Source organism: Tympanuchus pallidicinctus, unplaced genomic scaffold (assembly GCF_026119805.1).
Source record: "Tympanuchus pallidicinctus isolate F22 unplaced genomic scaffold, pur_lepc_1.0 scaffold8, whole genome shotgun sequence".
NCBI lineage: Eukaryota > Metazoa > Chordata > Aves > Galliformes > Phasianidae > Tympanuchus > Tympanuchus pallidicinctus.
Window position 1 is genome coordinate 431,655 of NW_026294802.1, and position 22,681 is coordinate 454,335.

General features: G+C 34.7%; 1 protein-coding gene across 1 annotated transcript in view; it reads left to right on the forward strand.

Annotated features, from left to right (window-relative positions):
* PLCZ1 (phospholipase C zeta 1) overlaps positions 1-22,681 on the forward strand; it is a 45,976-nt gene that overhangs the window by 17,770 nt on the left and 5,525 nt on the right. The window contains exons 7-10 of the mRNA XM_052668621.1: positions 4,765-4,992; positions 7,113-7,269; positions 8,748-8,864; positions 21,160-21,332. Coding sequence (XP_052524581.1) covers positions 4,765-4,992; positions 7,113-7,269; positions 8,748-8,864; positions 21,160-21,332 — 675 coding nt within the window. The remainder of the gene's footprint in view (positions 1-4,764; positions 4,993-7,112; positions 7,270-8,747; positions 8,865-21,159; positions 21,333-22,681) is intronic.

Sequence of the window (22,681 nt, forward strand, 5' to 3'; positions counted from 1 at the left end):
GTCCAGTCTCAATTTGCAAACCTTGAAAACACTCTAAATCATAGAATTACAGAATAATTTATGTTACAAGGGGCCTATGCGTCCATTTCACCTAGCTCAAGCAAGGACACTCAGCACAGCGTGCTCAGGCCCATGTCCAGATGGCTTTTGAAGATCTCCAAGGAGGAGAATCCACAACCTCTCTAGGCAACCTGCGCCAGTGCTCATTCATCTGCATAGCACAGAAATGCTAGCGTTCATGAGAAATCTCCTGTATTCCAGTCTGTGCCCGCTGGCTCTTTTCATGGTGCTGGATACCAGTGAAAAAAGCCTGGCTCCATCTTCTTTGCGTTCTCCCTTCAGGAACTTACACACATTGATGAGATATATCCCTCCCAAGCCAGCTCCTCTCCAGACTGAACAGTCCCAGCTCTCTCAGCCTATCTCCACCTATCCACATAAGAGAGGTGCTTCAGTCCTTTTGATCATCTTGGTGACTCTCCTTTGGGCTATTTCCACTATGGCCCTGTCTCTCTTGTACTGGGGAGTCCAGTACTGCACAGAGGACTCCAGATGAAGCCCTGTCTATACTGAGTAAAGTGGAAGGAGCGTCTCTCATTACCCACTGCTGATAATTTGTTTAATGAATCCAAGAATTCTTGATGTCTTCCACTATTCATAGGTTCTTTTCTGCAGCTTTCCAGCTAAGTGCTCCCCAGCATATACTAGTGTCTGGAGCTGTTCTTCCACAAGTGCAAGCCTTTGCACTTCACATGTAAGGGTTTACCTAAAAACATCTCAAAGCACAACTACATTCAATTTAATTGATATACAAAGATTATACATCCTCCATAGCAACCACAGAATCATTGTACTGCATCTGAATCACAGAGTCACTAAATTGCATACCACAGATAATATATCTATGGTAGATGTTACTTTCAAAATGCTTCTCAGAAGAGAATGCACACTTCAAATTTCCATAGCTTACAGTTTTCATATGTAATGTCTGTAGAATTTATATCTGAAAATGTATTGATAGTTTCCACAATTAGTCCCCACTTAAATGTATGCTGTTCATATGAGATTCATGATATGTGAGATTTATACCACAGTAAGAATTACTTGAATATCAGTGTCCTCATCTGATTTTCAGAAGCCTGAATTTAATTAATCATTATGCTGGGAGTCTTGTTTTACTTCAGCTGTTCTGATTTGTGTTGTACATTGCATTAACCAGAAGACAATTTAGAACAAGAATTAGATTTTCTTAATTTAATTATTTAAATATTTTTTCCAATTGATTGTACCTGAAGGTTCTAGTTTAAGAGTCTCAAATGACTTGATAATGCTCCAGGAAGACCTCATTGTGGCCTTCCAGGCCTTGAAGGGAGCGTATCAACAGGAGTGGGAATGTCTGTTTACAAGGGTGGATAGTGTTAGGACAATTAGGGGAATGGTTTTAAACTGAGACAGAAAAGATTTAGTTTAGATATTAAGAGGCAGTTTTTCACTCACAGGGTGGTGACACACTGGAACAGGTTGACCAGAGAGGTTGTGGATGCCCCATCCCTAGAGGCATCCAAGGCCAGACTGGATGTGGCTCTGGGCAGCCTGGACCAGCAGTTGGTGACCCTGCACATAGCAGGGGTATTGAAAAGGACCACAATGATCATCGAGTTTCAATCCCCCAGGCCATTCCATGATTCTATGATTCTATGACCATTATTATCCAGGGAAGATATACTATGCTTTACATGTTCACATTTTTAAATATGTTTGCACTTTATAAATTCATAAATAATAAAGGTATATTTTAAAAACAATTTGTATTTTATGTTTAAATTTTAAAAAATGAAACAATAGTGGATGTTCAGACTTTCAGCTCATTATTTGCTTAGAAGATTTAGACACATTTGTACAAAAAATCTCAAATGTTTAGCACAACTGATTGTCAGTTAAAGAACTCAAATTTCACAGTCACAGATTTTGTAACCATACATTTGTTATGAGTACTTTTGAAGATCTGTTTGAAGCTCAAACTTAAAATGTGTGACGTGTCTTTTTCAGTTCACGGTTCATTTTCAGTGATTCAGGCTAACTTTTATTGGAATCTGCTTATGGCCCAAGATTAAAAAAATCCCTTTTTACTACAGCATTTTCTGTAACTGTTTTTTGAAAGAATGTAATGATTTTTAATTGTTATTTTTATAGTAAAAAAAAAAAAAAATGTTTTTCCTACCTGAGGATGTTTACCACTTTCCTGTAATAATAAGTAGACCAACTTAGAAATGCCTTAAAACTTTATGGCCTCTTTTTGTACAGTGAAACAAATTATGGCCTTTCTTTACTTAAAGCAAATTTACATGCAATATGTCCAAGAAAAGGTTTTCTGCCTCTTGCATATCTGGTCTTTTGTGATTTGTAGAAGTAAGTCTTAACTATGAACATGAAAACATTAGACCAATCGGGGACAGAACTGCTGTTCAATATTGCAATAGATAAAGATAGGAAGGAAAATTTTGAACTTTAAAAAATATGAGTACTCACATTAAATCTCTTCTAAAAATAGCACAGAAAAAGAATGGGTGTATCAGTAAGAAATGAAGGAAGTGTTAAATTGCATCCTTATTCTGAATCACCCATACAGACAGACTAATCAAACCTTACACTAGCATGACATTGATAAATATTAACTATAGGATATATCATTTCACTTCTATACTGACATACTAATAATAACAGATCTGAAGTAATAATATCAGCAAGGAAGATTACAATTCAAATAAATGGAATATATATGTAGTATCTGTTATATAGATTTAGTTTTATATATATATTTCTGTCGTTCCTATTTTTCATATTGATGTAGTGGATAATTTATAATACATTATCTGCTACATATAAAAGTTCAGTTATGCTTTACATAATGTGAAGTAATTGCTTCTTGTTAACTCCCCCTGTACTATAACCTTCCCCTTCACTATTGCATATGAATCATGAGGAATATTTTTGTGGACTACTATCCAAGAACCTAAATTTTATTATTCACTGACAGTAACGGTGTCAGTGTTATGTCCACTATACAATAGCTATTCCTCTGTGAAGATTATTTCATAAGTGAAATTCATACTTGTATTAGAGGCATAGAGGAAAGGCATTTATTGGAAATGATAATTTTTATGAACTTTTTCCTTAGTCCTTTGTTACAGAAGAAGGGATCTTACCAGTGAAAAAATACCTTGTTTGTTATACAGTCAGTAAAAATTTACTAGATAATTCATTTGAATTATTCTAAATTTCTTTCAAACCTTTAGTTAATGAAAGCATATAAGTATCAACGCAAATGTTCTTTGTAGCAGTTTAATAAGACAATGTTTTACCTTTCTTAAATTACTTATATGTAATATTGCTGTGGTTTGTTTACTTTTTCTCTTTATTTTCCTTTCTCCTTCCCCCTACCCCCCCAAAAAATCATGAATTTGAGCACTACATATTATGAGATAGCTTCTCATTTCATTGCAGAATTTTTTCCTATATATATAACTGGGTACTCATTTGATTTAAAAAAAATGCTGTACAACATCATAGCAAAAGTGTATAGAGAAAAACAAGAAATATCTTCATTATTAAACCTACTAAAATTCATAAGGATTTATATAGTGTTTGAAAACATTATGTAAGGTTCTGTTACTGAGTAGAAAAATTCTACTTTCAAGTTAGTAATCTCTAAAACCATCATTCATAGGTGGTGGAGCTACTGATTATGAATGTTCTTTTATGTATTGGAACTGTATGAATAGAGATCTTTATTTTCTCTACATAAAGTGATAGTCCTTTCACTCCATATGAAATGTGCATTTATATATGACCCATGAAATAGAAAAACTATTTAGTCAACAAATTATCAAAGTCCATTGATTTCCACATATAGGTAAGCTCAGCTCTAGGGTCCACAGTGTTCTTGATAATAATAACATAATAACAGAAGTTTTGATTTGATATACCACAGAAGTATGCACCAATGCACTAATCAAACAAGTTTTTTTAGTGGTTAGGCAAAAAAACAGCTTCAAATGAACATCAGATGACTGGCTGCAAGTCTACATATAAAAACATATTCAAGCTTAGTAAATAATGTATTTCCTACATCTTACCTGGCCATCACCTCTGACACTTCCTTAGAATCATAGAATTAGTCAGCTTGGAAAAGATCTTCAGATCTTAAAGATCTTCAAGTCCAACTTCAACATAACCAAATTTACCCTAACTCTAAAAACCCTCCACTAAATCATGTCCCTGAGCACCACATCCAAATGGTTTTAAAACACATCCAGGAATGGTGACTCAACCACTTCTCTGGGGAGCCTATTTCAGTGATTAATAGCCTATTCTGTAAGAAAGTTTTTCCTGATATCCAACCTAAACTTACCCTGATGTAACTTCAGGCCATTTCCCCTCGTCCTGTTGTCCTTATCTTCAGTCTTATCTTCCTCCATCCTGCTTGTATCTGCATCTATGTATTGCAGAGCTTTCTGTTTTTCCTGTTGAATTGTTAGGTATACACATTCTGTTGCATACTTTGATCTCCAGTCTCTGTTTCTGTTTGTTTTACTCACTTTTGAAATCTGTATCACTGATGCCTATATTCACTATATTGTGCTCCCTCACTTCATTATACTTCACGAATAGCTGAGAAAATGCATTAAGCATCATCTAAATATGAAGTTCTACAATTAGTACATACATAATTTTAGTTATTACTGCTCAACTTTTTATCTACAGGCATTAAAATTCAAAATATTGGTAAAAAATAAGAAAAGTGGAACAATTGAAGAAACTATGCTCAGGAAAGGTCAGGACACTCATGGTGAAACAGGGGAAGTATCTGAAGAGGAAATTACATCAAGTGACGAGGAGACTGATGAAAAAGCCCCTCTTTACCCAAAAAGTAAATCCTCAAAAAGAAAATCTGAAGTTAGATCTTCACCTCCACCTCGAAAAAAGGCAAAGGTAAAAACTTATGCAACAGCTGAATTTAGAAAACACATATCTCTCTGTCAGCCTTTCTATGAAAAGAAGAAATATGCTATTTCAAAATACAGACTATGTTTAGGCTTATTTAGGCTTTATTATTACTTAGAAAAATAGATTTTGAAGGATCTAGAGTTTTCCTGAATACATTCCAAACTGGACCATGTTTTAGTATCCAACTAAAAAAGATCTTCCCTGTGCTCCCATCCTGAATTGCACTTGCATTTTTCACTTTCAAATCTAATGCTTGCCCGTGGTGATCAGTGACACAATAGGCTCAGCTGCTTTGTTAATCCCAAAGCCTTTCTGGAGCTATGCATGAAGGACGCTTATAGTGGTTCCTGATGATGAAGGACAGTTTTATATCCATTCCATTCTATGGTCTTACAGTCTGTTTTGGAGAGATCCTTTGTTCTTAATTTGCAGATTAAATCAATTGTAGACTTCTGGTTGCACTAGTATATTTTAAAGCATTTATTATAGAAAAGTTGTTGCAGCACTTATTATGTAAAGACATAATATTAAATACTACTTCTGAAAGAGTCTCTATGAAAATTAGATGTCATTTTCTTTTCGATTGTCAAATTGAACGTTTTGTTAATTGAACAGTAGCTCTCTTAACATGGAAATCCAGAAATCCATTGATTTCAAACTACTTTCTTCAGCATTTAAAGTAGGCAGGATGCACCCAGTATCTAGACAATTTTGCACATCACACTGTGATTGTATGAATGTATATAGACTGCTCCTCAGGACTCAACATTTTTGCTGAGACACAGTAAGTTCCTCAGTGTCTTTTTTTTCTCTCAGTGATTTGAAGTTCAAGATCTTTACTTCTTTCTCTTTCCACCTGATAAGAAGGGATACCAAGGCAAAATTCTGAGGAAGGATGGGATAGGTGAAGAAAAACTTCAAATAATAGGGTCATACGTATTTATGACATCATGTTACAGACCAGAACATATATCATGTGCATCTGGTTCAATTGCAACAAGAGTTGTCTGGTCGCATTTCACATGCAGAAGAGATCATAGTGCAGGATACATGCACTATGGATTGGGAGTATTTATTCTGTGATCCAACCCTACCGTTCTGTTAGGAGGGCAGGAGAACATTCAAATCCACAGCTGAGGTACCCTGGTGACGTTGTTGTATTTGACTTCATCACTTCCTTTCACTTTGAGAGAGTTCTATTATTTAACTCTATGCCAATAGACTCCCGTTTCTCCTCATGGGACATATCTCCAGAATAAATAATGCACTTAAATTTTGCACAGTTTATGTCAGATGGGAATTTACTTTCAGAAGTTTTAATGGAATGTAAACTTTATTGACATTGTCAGCTCTTTCAGGATACTAGCCTGATTAGCTCATACCTCTGTGTTAAGTTAAATGAAGAGGTCATACAGTACCTCAGTTTAAGAGATAATAGGCTGGTAAAATTTCCGCTCACTTTCACTGTACACAGGCATTTGCTTTTGCTTGCTTTGGTAATAGAACAAGACTAAATAAAGACTGACCAGAGAAATTTCAATCTTAATTAAGAACAGAGTTTATCATCAGAGCAGTTAATGGAGGAGTATATCTTTGACTGATTTGTTTGACATGTTGAAATATTCTCCTGTTATCTATTTCTTGTAGTTGAGTTTGAGTTGTCAGTGTGCACAATACCTTCTACTCTTTTTTATTTCTCAAAGTACTTCCTACCAGTATATCTTTTCTGTAATTTTATGTACTTAAGTTGGACATATAGTTAACGTGAGTAATGTTAAGAGCCATGAAAAATGACTAGTTTATATACCTGTCTGAAAAGCAGGGAAATATTAAAGCTGTCCAATATTATGCCAGGAAGCACTGGAAGTATCCCTGCATCCCTCCCACATCTACCGCGATTATCACAAAGACAATAACCTTAACTGTCTTTGACTGGATCAACTCTTACTATCACAAATCATATGTTAAAGTCAAATACACGTTACATGAGATACATTTTCCCACACTTTACATGTCTTATTTGTTAAGTTCTTCTGAATTTTTAATAATGTAATATATACTGTGATTTTTTGTGTTCCTACATTATTTTATTCTCTGATTATTAGATGAAGAAAATGAAGATTGCCATTGAGTTGTCGGACCTTGTGATTTATACCAAATCTGAGAAGTTTGTAAGCTTTGAGCATTCAATAACTCATCAGAAGTGTTATGAAAACAATTCAATTGGAGAGGTTAAAGCACAAAAATTTGTAAAACGTGCAGGTATTTCCTTTTAATTTAAACAGAAAAATTACAGTGTTGTTATGTTTCATTGCTTAGGCATTGGGAGAGTCAAAAAGCTTTACAGAATTTCTGTTGTCCAATTTTACTTGTCTGTTTCTGTAGTGCTGTTTTAGAAATAACTCATTTTCACTGCATTTTTATATTTCATTTGGTTTTGTGAGCCAATTTGAAATTCAGCATTATTCTAATTTCATGCAACTTCACAAGAACAAATATTAATGTGGTATACAAAATGTATGAATACCTTTTGGTTCATTTTTTCCTACATGAAATGATTTGAAAGTTACACGAAAATGTAAGGAACAGATCTTTTTTCTGTACACAATCTGTAGCTCTCAGTGGAGTTGAGCATCAGTACCTCTGACTGCAGATGAGAGAATCCACATGAAATGAACAAACTCATAGAAGACAGTCTGTTCTTTGGACCACATCTTTCATATGGGCCAAGTGGATTACTGAAAACACAGTCTATGTTAGGTTATCTCCTTTTGGTGCAGCCAGAACAACATAGTCTCTGCTGTTTTAACTCCAGCTGCCTGACAACAACCTTCAGGGAGTATTAAGAGCAGAGATCACTGACCATGAGAATGAAGTCTGCCACAGCCCATTCATTCAGGTCCAGCCCAGCTGCCATCCACTCTTGGCAGAGATGATTCAATGGTTGGTTAGGTGAATGGTGCTGAACATCATTAAAGCAAGTAGGCTTTTGCCAGCTGTCCGTACTAAAAGTCCTCTCCGGTCTGTCTAGCAATCTAGTAGTTCAACTAAAATAAGGGGAAAGAAGTTGAATGGAAAGGATCAGAATGATGATCCTAAAAGTTTAAAGCTTTCTTTTCAATCACTTAACTGGAATAGCATAGATAGATGTAATTCTAGATTTTCCATGTCTGTAGTTTATGCCCTTACGGGAGATAACAATTCTAGGAGTAAGAAAATCAACTGACTTGAATAATTAAAATCTTCTGAAGAAGGCAAGAAGATAATAAAGCGTGTTTTAGAAATGTACTACTCACAGGTCTTGAGATGATTCATTTGACTTTTCTAAGTCTCAAAGCAGAAATCAAGCTTAAGTTATTTGAAGATAGGATAGATGTGTTTCCACAAGAATAACTGAAGAATGAACGGGGCTTTTTAGCCAATTTCTTGTTTTGTGTCTTTCCTATTTTACAGGGAAAATGAGAGGTTTAGTGTAAAAACTGTCTACTTAGTAAAAAAACAGGTACAGAAGATTTCCCTGAAGTAATGATTTTGGTTATTGAACCGTCAGAAAGTCTGCATACTAGAAAAAATATTATCAAAGACCATTTTAAGATTTAAAAATACGATTTTTATCACATTTCAAACGGTCACATTTAGTAATGTAACATGCATAGAAATTGTCTTAAAATCTTATTATTTATTTAAATGTCTATTTTTTTTAAAATGTGCCTTACTAAGGTTTTATGATTGTTTTTCAGCTAATCAGTTTGTTTCACATACTTCACGTTTCATTACAAGAATCTACCCAAAAGGAACAAGAGCAGATTCTTCAAATTATAATCCTCAAGAGTTCTGGAATGTGGGTTGCCAAATGGGTATGTATATTTACTGACTGTTGCATTCAAAATTTCAGAGATTATAGAGATGCAGAAGTTCTACCTTTTTGTGAGCTACAAGTTTCATAATTTCCTTCAGTGGCATAATTTTGTATTATCTAAACTTCTCATACAGTCTACATATTCAGGTAACTTTTATATCCCAGAATCTTGGAATTCTGATAAGAAAGAACTAAAAGGAATATTATTTTAAATTATTTACTAATTAATTACAATTAAGTCATAGCTAATTACAAAAATAAATTTTTGCTAAATAGCTATAGGCATATCCCAAACATCTCAAATTATTATAGTTCATTAATTCCTTTGAACTATTGTGTTGTTTTTTTCCCCTATTAGAAACTGAGGAAAAAAGAAGAATTAAGGACAATATATTATTAAACTTTGAACCTTATTTTGTATTATTCCCAACTCTACAACAACACAAAAGCATGATTTAATCTTCTGAAACATTGCAGCAAAAGTGTATATGTAGAACTTTCCACAGCTAAAATATAACTTTCTTCTCTTTCTTTGTACAACTTCCTTTTTTAATTAATAATTCTGTTATATTTCTTGGTGTCTGTCTGTACGGAGAGTCTAAGCAATAATTTATATTTTATTGCCTGCCTGTTTTGGCTGAAATTATTTATGTTAACTAAGTTACCTTAGGTTTAGAGTTAAAAGTGAGCATACTACGCATTAAACAATGTACTTTCAGAAACAAAGTTTTGCAATTTTCCTTTCAAGAAAATTAAAATAGCTTACATCCTTTTGCATTCTGTGTTATTCAAATCCAATGATCTCCATGGTTATTTGTCTGCTGTGCTGAGGCATCACTAGAGCATCTTTATAGCAGAAAGTGGGAAAGGTAGCTTTTTTTATCTTCTTTTTTCTTGTTATCTTTCCTCTATTTATCTCTCTCTTAATAAATAATATAATATAATCTCTTAATAAATAATATAATATAATATAATATAATATAATATAATATAATATAATGTAATGTAATGTAATGTAATGTAGTGTAATGTAATGTAATGTAATGTAATATATTTTCCTTTTCTACTGGAGCCTAACATTCCCTGTAGCTACTCTGTACTTAGCAAGAGAATAGAAGCAGCTGCCTGTTTAACTAAATGTGGGCATTGTAGGAATGCAATTGCTTTTGTATTTTGCTGAAGTTGTCCTATAGCACTGAATTACAAGAGAGGATGGAAAAGTATGTAAATGCGATTTAGGAATCAGCACTGCAATTAAATCATCATCTGAGGATCAGTTTGATTTTCAGTGGCTGTGTGTGACTGGGGTGGCGCTGATGCAGGAGATGTGTGCACAACAATTAATGTTGTCAAGAATTCCCAGATTACGATAGCTACTGCAAAGATGCAGTCAAATACCCCTGATCATCTGGATGCTGAGTCACAGCTGCTGCTGTCTACAGTGACTTAATACAATCAAAGCAGATTTAGTGTCTTTCTTTTCAGTGTATTTCAAAGCAAGTTAGCACCCTGAGCAATGAAATAACAGTAACCTTGGTTTCTCTTCGGTTCAGGTTAGTTTTTAATTTGAAAGTGTTAAAGATAAGCATGACTTTACTCTCAGTAGGCTTTGAAAAATCTCTTAGCCTGTAAGCACTTTCCACTTCTTAATGGCTTCAGGCACAATCTTGCTTCATCATTTTATTCTTCAGTTTAAAAGCAATATTTTTGCATCTGGATATGTATTCTATCATTTATTCTGACTATATCATAATCAGCTGACGGAGACTGTGGAGTGAGTAGGGCAGTTTGCCATAAACTTCATAGTTTCAAGAAGTGAAAGAGACGGTCTCACTTTCTTACATTACAGTTCACACTCATACTGTGAAATATATGATTTTCACTTTGCCTTTAAGGCTCAGGAACTTATGTGAAGAAGGCTTCCCATCGCTGTGGCCCTGACCTCAAGCAGTGGAGGACTGCCCCAGGCCTGAATTTGTTAATGTTTGCCAGCCCTTTACCCAAACTACACAGTACTATCAGGATGTAATGTGGGAAGCAGTGACTAGGGAGGCTGTGTGAAATTTCCCACTCAGTATTGGCTGTTCAGTGAAACAACTGAAATGCACTCAGATCCCCTCACAATTCTCTCATTACAAATTCTGCTTCACATCTTCACTATTGTATTGAGGTATAGTTTTACAGCTACTGTGGGAGTAAAAAATTACTAGCCAGTATAAATTTTGTGTCTGTGTTTTCATAAATATTTTTTATGGTGCATATTTGATACTGGGTTAGGCTTTTGCTGGAAGTATCTCAACATTACCATGCCATTTGAAATTCGTTTGATGATATTCTGCCTTGATTGGTTAATCCTCATTTAACTTGGTGCTGTGCAATTGTGGGATTATTTACTTGAGGTTGTGCTCTCTCCATATTGTCTGCATTGCTATTAAGAACCAGTGTGCTTGTTTCATGCTTAGGGGAAGAACTAGGCAGAAGTCCTTAGTTTTAAAGGGCTTATCACACAGAAGTTTACTTGTTTTATTTCTAGCCTTTACATTTCCATAATGATCTATTTAAAGAATATATCCATTTTTCACGTCTCAAAGAGGGCTTAAATACTTATTAATGACTACATTAAGTTGGAGTATACTTAAATGCAAAATCATTTTGAGGATTCATTAAACATAAGATTTTTGCTTTGGGCCCCTTCTTGGAAGAATTAAAAATATGCAGGAAATGGTTAGATCTGCCCTCTTGGTCACAGCACTTGCATCTTCATTTAAAGGAATGCTTTTCTCATGGGAATAGGCTGATTACAAATAAGTCTTCTCATGAATTATTTCCAAGCAATGCCAGACCACGTCTTGATTCCCTAATCTGTTTCAGATAACTGTTTGGCTGAAATAAGACTGCATTCCAAAATGTAGCTCTAAAACTCCACTCAGTGAACCTTCTACTGATGCTTTTTCTCTGATTTAACTCACGTTTCTTGATTTCTTCATTTATCCTGTTTTCAAAAATCCCACATATTCCCTCTGCTCCTTACCACTGCAGTCTACATTCCATGTGCAGAAATGTTCCCTACAGTCCCTGGGATTTTCAGATTTATCGTATGTCACCTGTTCCTCTTCCTCAGCTCCTTTATCCCATCCCCACTCCTGAATGGTTGCCCTTCTACCTTATCTTTAAGTTCTACTAACTGTTCTTGATGCACAGATAAATATATTAGGTTCATCATATGTAGTTCAAATCTACATATAATACTACTTGCCAGGACTCTCTCTGCATCTTATAAATGATGACAGCTGAGTAATTCTTTCACTTCCCCTATTGATGGGCCCAAAACATTGCTCTCTCCTGTACCTTGCCAGCAATTTTCTCTCTGAACTGTTTGGGACATTAACTTGGAAGATGCCACTAAACCAGGATAAAATCCAGCAAGCCCAAGATTTGCTGAGGCTGAAGATAAGAATTCTGTATTTGTGTAAACCTAATTTTCAGAGGAAGGCAAGTTAAAAATGACAGTGAAAAGAGTTCCCACAAAAGCATTCTTCCATGTCACTCTGCACTCAGTGCCCATTCTCTGAAAACTGGGTCTCATAAGAACAGGGTAGGTTTTGTGAACAAAGAGGTCTTAGGGAGAAAAATACCTACAATAACATTTTATGGTTTGGAAAAATTAGTATTCCTCTTGCATGCTACTGCAGTGTAGCACTGGAAAGAACTGGTTTGGCATATCTTTATCTCCTTTTTATTTACTAAATAAAATGGAAAGTAAAGATTTATGCATGGAAAGAAAATTCAGGATAGCTATTGAAATGAACAGATATGAATTGTTTTAGGAAGGGTGAGGAAAACAGAGCAAAAAAACCCAAACACACACACACAAAAACCCAAACAAACAATAAAAAATTCTCAGTTAAAAATAAAGAGAGAAATAATTAAATATCCTTTTGAATACATCCCTTATATACGGTAGAAAACATTTTCCCATATATCACAACAATCCACAGGTTTGACCAAGTCATCATCAGTTACATGAGATAGCCAGGGTATGGCAGATTCAGGATTTTGTTTTAGAAGAGCTAGCATAGACCATATGTTTTCTGAAGAAGTCATAAAAATGTATACACTACTGTGAAGGAACCACTACTTGTATAATGGAACTTTTTAATTGAAAATTTTGTTTTGGCTTTTGAAACTGAAATGCAGCCTTGCAATTTTATCATATCTGTTGTGTGGCTAAATTTTGTGTGGAACAGTATGACAAAATACAATGCATGAAAAGTGGAAAAAACTTCCAAGCAGTTCTGAATTCAAACTCTAATGCTACCTAGGGAAAAGAAAATCAGTTATGTAGATCTTGTACCTCATTTGCTGAGCAGGAACTGATCATCAGTGTGGGCTAGATAGGACTGCAAATAACTGAAAACTTAAAGGTGAAGCAGATCTTGGAAAACCTCCTAAGGAAAACACAAGACAAAGGCTCACTAATTTACTTTCCAGTTTTCAATTTTTGCATATTTGCAGCAAAAATATGTTTTCTTTTCTCTGTGGATGAATAGCAAAACTAGAGAGAACAGAAGTGATTTTTTTTTTTTCCTAAGATCAATTTACCAGGTTATGTTTGAAGTTTGGGAAGTTTAGATATTCCCACAATCTTAATGAATGCTCTGTATTTCTGAATAAGTGATGAAATGTCAAATTTAGTAAAGGTATTTCTAAAGTAATGTAATAGAATTTAAGGGAAAACACAAGTTCCCCCAATTAAAAGATGGGGGAATATCACTTTTTCTTTTAACCATACACATAGTTTGTTTTACAGTATGATAATTTTATATTCTTGTTTATGATTTCTACTGGATTTTTTTTTTAACAGAGAAAGTGTGTTTTCTATTAGGCCTTTTCTAACTGCTAACAGTATGTCTAAAACAAACTGAGAATATGCATTGCATCATACATTATAGATAGACTTAACTCTAATCAGTGTCTATGAGATGAGGGAGACAGAGACATCACAGAATTTCATCTGTGATTATCTGACTTCTATGAGGGCTGCTCCAAAAATAATACCTCTTATTTTATTATGTTGGTCCATGTCAGAGGTGAATATATGGCAGTAGAGATTGAACTTTCCTGCCAATAATCCACTGTATTTTTCTGCCACATGACAGATGGAAGCAGAGGAGCATCTGTCAAAATGGCATCTGACATGGAGTTGCAGATGAAACAAATGTGTGGAACTGAATTCCTCCATGCAGAAAAAATGGAGCTCATTGACATTCACTGATGCTTGCTGAACTTGTATGGAGACCGAACAGTGGATGTGAGCAAAGTGAGGTGGTGGGTGGTGCATTTCAGCAGTGGCAACAGTGACATGAAAGGCAAGCCACTTTCCAGACAGCCATGCAGATTTTTATGAGAGCGGCATGCAGGCCCTTGTTTATCACTGGTGAAAATGCATAGCTTATAGTGATGACGGTGCTGAAAAACAGTGCTTCTTAGCTGAGAATTTGCTTTGTCAAATAGTGTTATTTTGATCTTTGTGTCTGTTGTAGTTTCCATTACTTTTGGAGTGACTTCTGTAGAAACCAGCCACGTAACAGAAACTCAGATGTATTTGCAGAATGATTAGAGATTTTATACCAAGATTGAAAGAGGTCTTCTCAAAACCAGGCTATAAATCTAGTATATCATTACATCTCATGACAAAAACACACTCAGGCTGTTCTGCGCAGGTGTTCTTTTGGTCTGGAGTTCATTCTGTATTTGGGCTTGCTGTGCCCTTACCTCACAGTCATGGACAGTATGCTATAAGGAAGACAGGAAGGATTTCCTGCTAGCTCACAACACAAATAATGCCTTGAAAGAATGAGTGAAGAAAGCATAAAAAAGCATCTTTTCATTGCCCACTCAATTTTACTTGAGCTTTCAAGGACAGGAGTAGTTGTCATAGTTCAGCTTCTGTCTCACAAAAAGGATATATCTATATTATTATCTTTTACTGATTTGCTTTTAGCAGTCCAAAAATTCATCTTTAGGAACTAAATCTTGCATAAATGACTTAAATCCTACTCAATTGTGTTGTACATTCTGAAAAGGTAATAGTATGATGCCAAAAAAAAAGAAGCATATGTTATTAACAAAGTCATGTTGTTGAAAAAAATCCATAAATGTAATCGGTCACGTCTGTAATGCTTTGTGAAACTCAATAAAAACAGCTTTTTCACATCTTACTGTTTGCTCCCAGATGCCTCCAACTCGATGGGACAGTAGGATTATAGGACTCCAGGGATATGATTAGTCTCATACTGAATAATGGACCCACTTTTGCTTAGGCTACTCCTCAAGTTCACTGACTATATTCTCACTGGCTCTAGTGAAGAAGCTAATTCCTCTAAGTTAGGTGGGATAATATCTCCAGATAAATTGAACTATTTCAATACACTTGCCTTTCTGTTGGAAAGATCCAGGGGCTAGGAGGTATCTTGAATAAAGTTTTCATATTCCTCTTGCAGGAACATCACTAACTGCCAAGTTTATGACAAAGGTCTTGGTTACTCTGGAGCTCGCTTCTTTTTGACAGTCGTGATAGATTTTTGTGTTTGTTTAGTTTTGTGGGCAATAAAAGCTGTAACTTTAAACAAAAGAAACATTGAAATTTCATTTTGTCAGCAATTTGTTGACAGTAATCATGAAAATAACGTTTTTTCACTAAATCCAGAACTGCAGACAACTAATAGAACACTAAATAACTTACCTGACATTTAGTCATTGTAAAAGAAATACAGAAGAAACTACACGGGCACAATTGTCTCTGAACTTCTTGTTGACCTTGTTCTAAATGTTGTGTTAGAAAGCCAGACTGAAACTGAGTGCTGAGTGGAACTGAATCTGCTTCTGAGTGAAGCAGATTATATCCTGTGCTCTGTAAGGAAACACAAGGCAAGCAAACTAAGAAAATATTTTCAAAAAATATCTATTTCATGTTTGAAGTAATTGCAGTGACAACCAAAAGATGCCGAGACTTACACTGCAGTGTAACTTTCAATCTGACATATTAATTAAATAACAAAAAACAATTTAGATTTTAGATATGATAGTTTATCAGAAATGCTTTAGGTACTTTTCCCATGAGAACCTCACAAGAAAGGATCTCTAATTGAAATCAGTTGTAGAAATTCTTGTGTAATGGATAGTGGATGGTTTTTAATCATCTGACATCTATTTTCCAGTAGAGATACCTGTAATTAAGTAGGAACATTGTCAGCAATTATGAACACTAGAATGATTGCATTCTTAACATTTCTGTTAATAATGTCTGTAGAGCAGTAGTATTCAGTTGGCCCAAAGACAATAAGAATAGGCTGACTGCATATGCTGTGCATGATGTGTCAGACAGTTATGAATAGCACTCAGTTTGCAGATGAGTAATCCTTCTTACTACAGCAGAATACCTCATGATGTAAGCCATTCATAAATTGAGTTTCTGTGGACTGAGAGTATCCATTTCAAAACGAATCAGCAATAAGTAAGGCTAGAAATGACAATTTAAGCAAATTCATTAGTCAGAAAAAGTCTGACACCGCTTGTTTGTCAAAGTTAATACTGATGAGTGAAGCGTGCTTTTTTGTGTCGATAATTAGTCCTTGTTCATGAAATTTTGTTGGGATCACACATTCACTGGCTTAGTGAGAGGGCTGAAGTAGCGTAAAGATTTGAAAAAAACAACTCTCAGGGCAAAGGTGATGTTGAGAATATTTAAAAGACTGACTTTTGATGGTTTTTGTACAAGCTTGAATTTACAAGCAACCAGGGATGACAGTGAGAATCAGAGGGACATGTCAAGGCAGGACCAGAATAACAGGTAATATTCAGACGCACAGCAGCCTGAAAAGTGTCATAGTTTTTCAGTCTCAGTTCTGGCATGTTTTCTTAGTTACTCACGAAGACCCATATGGAAAACATTTTTAAAATTCACTATGTTCCATCGTTATCCCAGCTTATGTGTTTTGGCCTCTTGGAGATAGCACACATTCTGTACATCTGCTGTAAGAAGAGGATTTTCAGAGTATGATAGTACCTATTGGAGCTTCATCAGAATACATTTTAGTTTGCATAATACTTTCAATTTACTAAAAGGTAAATATTCTTTGTACCTAAGATAGAAATCAGTGTTATATTTATCATTCAGATGATAAAAGTAGTATTGTATTTTAGTTTTATAGAATTTATTTGGTTCATTAGTACCGATGAAGTTCTGAGTGCTATGTATGCTGCTTTTGGTAAATGAATCTTTGCTTCTTGATGTACGTAACAGATGACAAATTGTCATCATGTTATGGTTTATTCTTAGGTCAAATACTTTCAGTTGATTTCCAAGTGATTGAATGTCCTCTCTTTTTCATTCACATCTTGAGTGCTCATATTTGGTTAGCATGTTTATGCAGGCTGTAGATGAAACCTTTTAAAAGACACATCACTAAAAAGAACACAATATGGACTACACAGTCATGTAAGGACTTCTGAAAATGTTTCTTTAAATTTGGGCATTAGTGGATTGAGTGCAGCTGTGACATGTATATGACAAGAAAGGATACTCAGTCAATGCCCATCTGACAGTGTTAACATAGAATAGATGCAGTATCTTCAAATCCAGTTACATAGATCATCTCATAACCAGTAACAAAACAATCCAGATTAGGATTTGGTCCTGTTTTTATAATATTTCCTGCTTTGTAGAATTCACTTTACACATTGGTTATCAAAGGCACGGAAGATAATTTTGCTGGTATACTTTCCATTAGTGAGTCTTCACTTGAAGTATTGCACTTTCTGTGAGCAGCCCATTTTAAGGGCATAGGCAACTGGAAAGAACTGAGACTGATCAAAATGTGGTGAATTATCTCTTTAGAATCAAATGGCTGAAGTAAATCATGGAGATAGGAACACCAGTACTGAGTGCTTTTCACATATATTTTTGGAATTTGCATAGAATTCAGAGATTTTGAGATGGATTTTAAATGGCATAAAATACAATTAAGTAACTTATTTTAGGGAAAACTGGTGATAAATTTATGCTTATCCATTTTAAAATCCCTCATTTTAAATGCAGGCAATATAGTAAACCTCAGGGTTGTAACATAGCTAATAGGATCATGAAGAGAAGAATGAAAAATAAAAAATGACAAGTCAAAAGTCACAGTAGGGATGTTAATTGAGAGACAGCATCACACATGAAAGATATGCAGCTTTCCTGAACTGCCTTCAAATCACAGCAACTTAGAAATCTAAGAACACTAGTATTCTCTTTGGTTTTCAAAAGCTGTCATTTTAGTCTAAAAATTAAGTACGTCTTGAATGGCAGTACTTATGGAAGGTTCTGTATTTGAATATTTATATTGTGTTTAGTTCTGCAATTACTTTTAGGAATGACTTAAGTTGACTGTGATACAGGAGTTTAAGATGAAATACATCCTTTGTATTCCTCTCTTATTAAAGTTTGCTTCATTTTTTGCTTAATAAATGCATTAAAAATTGTGACTGTTTCATAAAACAGAAGTACAGAACATGTTATCACCAGTTCTATTCTTGAATTCAGCAAAACTGAGATGAAACATTGGTTAGAAATTCAATCTTCCTTGTGGAAAGATGTTGCCATAAGGCCAAACTGCCAGGCAATGCAAAGCATAATCTTTAATTTATGAACTTTGCCATTTCTCAAGAAGTGCAAGGGTTGTAACTGCATCTGATTGAAATGAAAAACTGGGCATCAGCAGTATACCATAATGCATTTTCTGAGGAGTCCCCTGGCAGCTCTGAACCTTGCAAACAGTTGCAGAGGTATGAATTTCAGAGAATATAATGCAAAATCTTTCACTCCCTTATCTGAATGAGGTTTCAAGTTTCAATACAAGGAAATCCTGGTTGAAACTAGTGTTCAGTATATTTTAAATTATTCTAAGGTAAAATTAAATTGAGTAAATATATAGTGTTGATGTTTGAAGATATCATCCCATAATAACATTGACCTTCACTTATGTGAAGTAATTTACCTAATGTGATAAAATGTAAAGTATTCTTCTTTGCTTGTTTCTGGTGTTAAATCAGATTTTCCTGCTTAGTAACCTATGAAGCTTGCAAATATAGCAACAGTCTCATTATGTGCAATCATGTAATTTGTTTCATCATGTGGAAGCTACAAGTGTATTTTATTTGCTTCTATTTGAAGCCATAGCTGTTTGAATTACGTGATTTTAGACATAGTTTTAAAATTGTTTATTCTGAAATGATGGCCTAGGCATTATCTATGGACTGAGAGATCTTGGGTTATCTGTAAATCATGCCTGGATGTAGGTTTAAAGTGCTGTGAGGGTTTCACCTCTATAGAATTCACCTCACTGCTTAACTTAACACATTTGATACCACCATTTCCATATAGCAAGGGTCACATAGCACTGCATTTGAGTCTGTTCTGGATGGAGTTTTGAGTCATAAAAGCAAACAGTGAATCACTGCCAAAACTATACCATGAGAATACTTGCCCTACTGAAAAAAGGAAACAGAAGTTTAAGGAGCGCAATGAGCAATAAAAACATTTTAAGGTCTAGTTTTTGTTGTCAGAGATAAAATAGGCTTTAAGATCCTTTGCTTATTGACACAAATCTATGCAAGGGCCTATGTTAGTATGTAGTTCAATACAGGAGTGCATGTTGTGTTTTCTTTTTGTTATTGTTTGTGGTGATGTTTTTTAAGCAAATTTCCAGGTGTTCCTACTTACTACATACTGGCATTTCTTGCAGAACAATCTTACCTAGCACAGATGGGATTCCTTTCAGGTGAAACTGAGGATGCACTCTGGGAGCACCTAATATACTCCAGCTATTCACTGACTGATTCTGTGGGGCCAGGCTAGAGCTCTTCTGAAGTAACCACATCAAAACCGAGTGTAATGCAAACATTAGAACCTTAGTACCATCTGCCTCATTCTCCAGACCTATTGCTGTCTCCGTTGCTTAATAAAGAAGTTTTTTAAAAGCTCATCAAAGCAGTGAAGAAATAAATAATTTTTGCAGTGAATCTGAGCCAAATTTCTTGCACAGGAGATAAGAATTTCTGAATTTTGTTACTCGTTTATTCAAAAGATTTATATTATCTCATAGGAACATGTAATAATGTCCATTTTCTGAATTATTATTAGGAATCACTTGTACTGTCTCAGTCTTTTTTTTTTTCTTTTTCTTTTTCCTGCCAACCCATCAAGTTAAGTGACTTTTTATCATTTTCTATTTAACACATATCATGTTCTCACTTAGCTGATCTGACTTGTGCATTTTCTATTTTCAATGTGACAGGAAGCTCCAATGTACTGTAATAGGGGAAAATATCATTAAACAAGTCTATTTCAGTGTTGGTTTTATCTCATGAATTATAATATCATGTTGATGAGAAGTGTGCTATTTCATTATTGTTACTGCAGCAAACCAAAAATGTTTTGAGCTGGCAAGAAAAGGAAAATCTGTTGAGAGTGCAGTAACAAAAATCATCAGCATTGGAAAACTACGCTTGAAGGGTTTGGTTCCATAAGATTTAAGAACATTTTACAAATTGATTCTAAATCTATAATCTTATAACTTATATTTTCTGTAAGTATTCCAATACTAAAATAAAGCTTCTTTATCTTCTTGGGTGGTAGGGCACTGGAACAGGCTCCTCAGAGCAATGGCCGTGGTCCCAAGTTGACAGAGTTAACAAAGTGTTTGGACAGTGCTCTCAGACAAAGGGGTTGAATTTTATGTGGTTCTCTTTTGAGCCAGGAGCTGGACTTGATGGTCATTGTGCATCCAACAAAACTCAGGATCTTCTATGATTCTACGATTCTTCTGGGTGATATGGTTTGGTGGTGAATTCTGCTCCTCAGCTAAAGTTAGTATTATCCTATGGTTTTGTCCTATGTGGAAGAACTCCTCAATTAGGCTCAGAGTATGGTGTATTGCTGGGCATTGTTGTGTGAATTTAGTCCTTGTAGAGTGAAAAAAAAAAAGAAATAATGTCTTATTCTTCAGGGTTTAATGTAGAAAGAAATGGGTAAATGCACAACACATTGCAGTGCACTTTGTTTCTGGATGTTAATGATTCACTATTGAATATTGCTATACTTGAGAAAAGAAGCAGTATCTTGCATACGAAATAAAAGGTATACAGTCTTAAATCTCTTTTGCTTTTGATTTGTCTAACTGACAGAGCGTTGCTTTATAATCTGACATCAAGGGTTATTCTTTAAAATTCATATTTATCTGTTTTTACAGTGGCCTTAAACTTCCAGACACCAGGAATACCAATGGAACTGCAAAATGGGAAATTCTTAGACAATGGTGGTTGTGGATACATTCTGAAACCAGAATTCCTGAGAAATCGCAATTCAACATTCAACCCACACAACGTGGGAAGATATAGTAAACCAATATCTCTGTCAATAAGGGTAAGCTTAGTTGATTGTAATTTGCTTGATAAAACATAAAAAAAAAAAACTGTTACACATTCCAGGCCAATTTATAATCTGTTATTTTCTAATATCACTCTCACTCCTGGTTGTTGGAAAGTTTATTGTTGTTTCTCCCAACACATCACTCTCATATAAATTTTATTGCTGCTTGGATGGTTTCCCATCTGTACATCACTTATGTTTACTAAAAATATCTAGATGTTCAGAGTAGATGAATTTATGAACATACATGATTTCCACAGTGTTCGGTACAGAAATCTAAAAGTACACAATGTAGTTGATCAAAGAATGCCAGTTATGGCTGTATATACTGAGCTCTGAAAGCTTTCAAAAATCAAATGTACAACATTTGTATTATTTTCTTTAAGAATTAGCAATACTGCATACACTAAAGTAATTGTACTTGACAAATGCAAATATTTTAAGATATGCTATCAAGCTTTATGCATCATTTAAGTTTCATTATCTTCTTATGCATACATAAAATATTATTTATCATCTTAAAATAGTATAAATAACTGTAGAAAGGAAGATGAACCAATAAGCCTTTGAATTATTTCTACTTCTCCAAAATTTAAATCTGATTTAATTCTGAAAAATATTTTAAATAAATGTCATTTAAAAATAATGAAAAATAAAACTCCTTCTTTTGAGGTCAAGTAAATGTTTTATAATTATTTGCTGGTTGGAAAACTACCTTTTCCCAGTGAAAATGTGCTATTTCTGATTGTACGGTATACTACTTGCATAAATGCTATTTAATTAGCATAAAATTAATGTATAATTGATATTTCTTTCAGAAAAATAAATAGCGGAGATAAAATATTAGCTAATAGCAATTATAAAATGCTTACATAATGTGTGCACCTAATCAAGAACATTTTGATGTCCTAACTGCTAGCATACCAATTACAAACAGACATGACTGGATGATTTGAAGCACCCATGCGTATACATCTGTTACTTTAGTCCTTGATTATATAAAGCTGGAGTTAATTAAGATGAGGAAAACTTCCTGACTGTAATCCAGGAGACAGACAATGGAAAGGAAATGTCTGAGTTCGGGAGGAGCTGGAACAGAGAAAGGCAGGGTTTTAGACTGATGACATAGACTAGGATGACAGACTGGATAGCAGCAGCAACAGCATTACACCAGCTGTGTGTGGGGCTGTGGAGCTCCTGCAGAGAAGCAAAAAATGGGAAATGGTAGTTGAAGACAAAAAATATCTGGAGTAGCAGTTAAAGGGAAAACAGTTTCTGCTAAAGATTTACTTGATGAATTGAGAAATAACAGTTTTTGGGCAGAGGTATAATATACCTGAGGT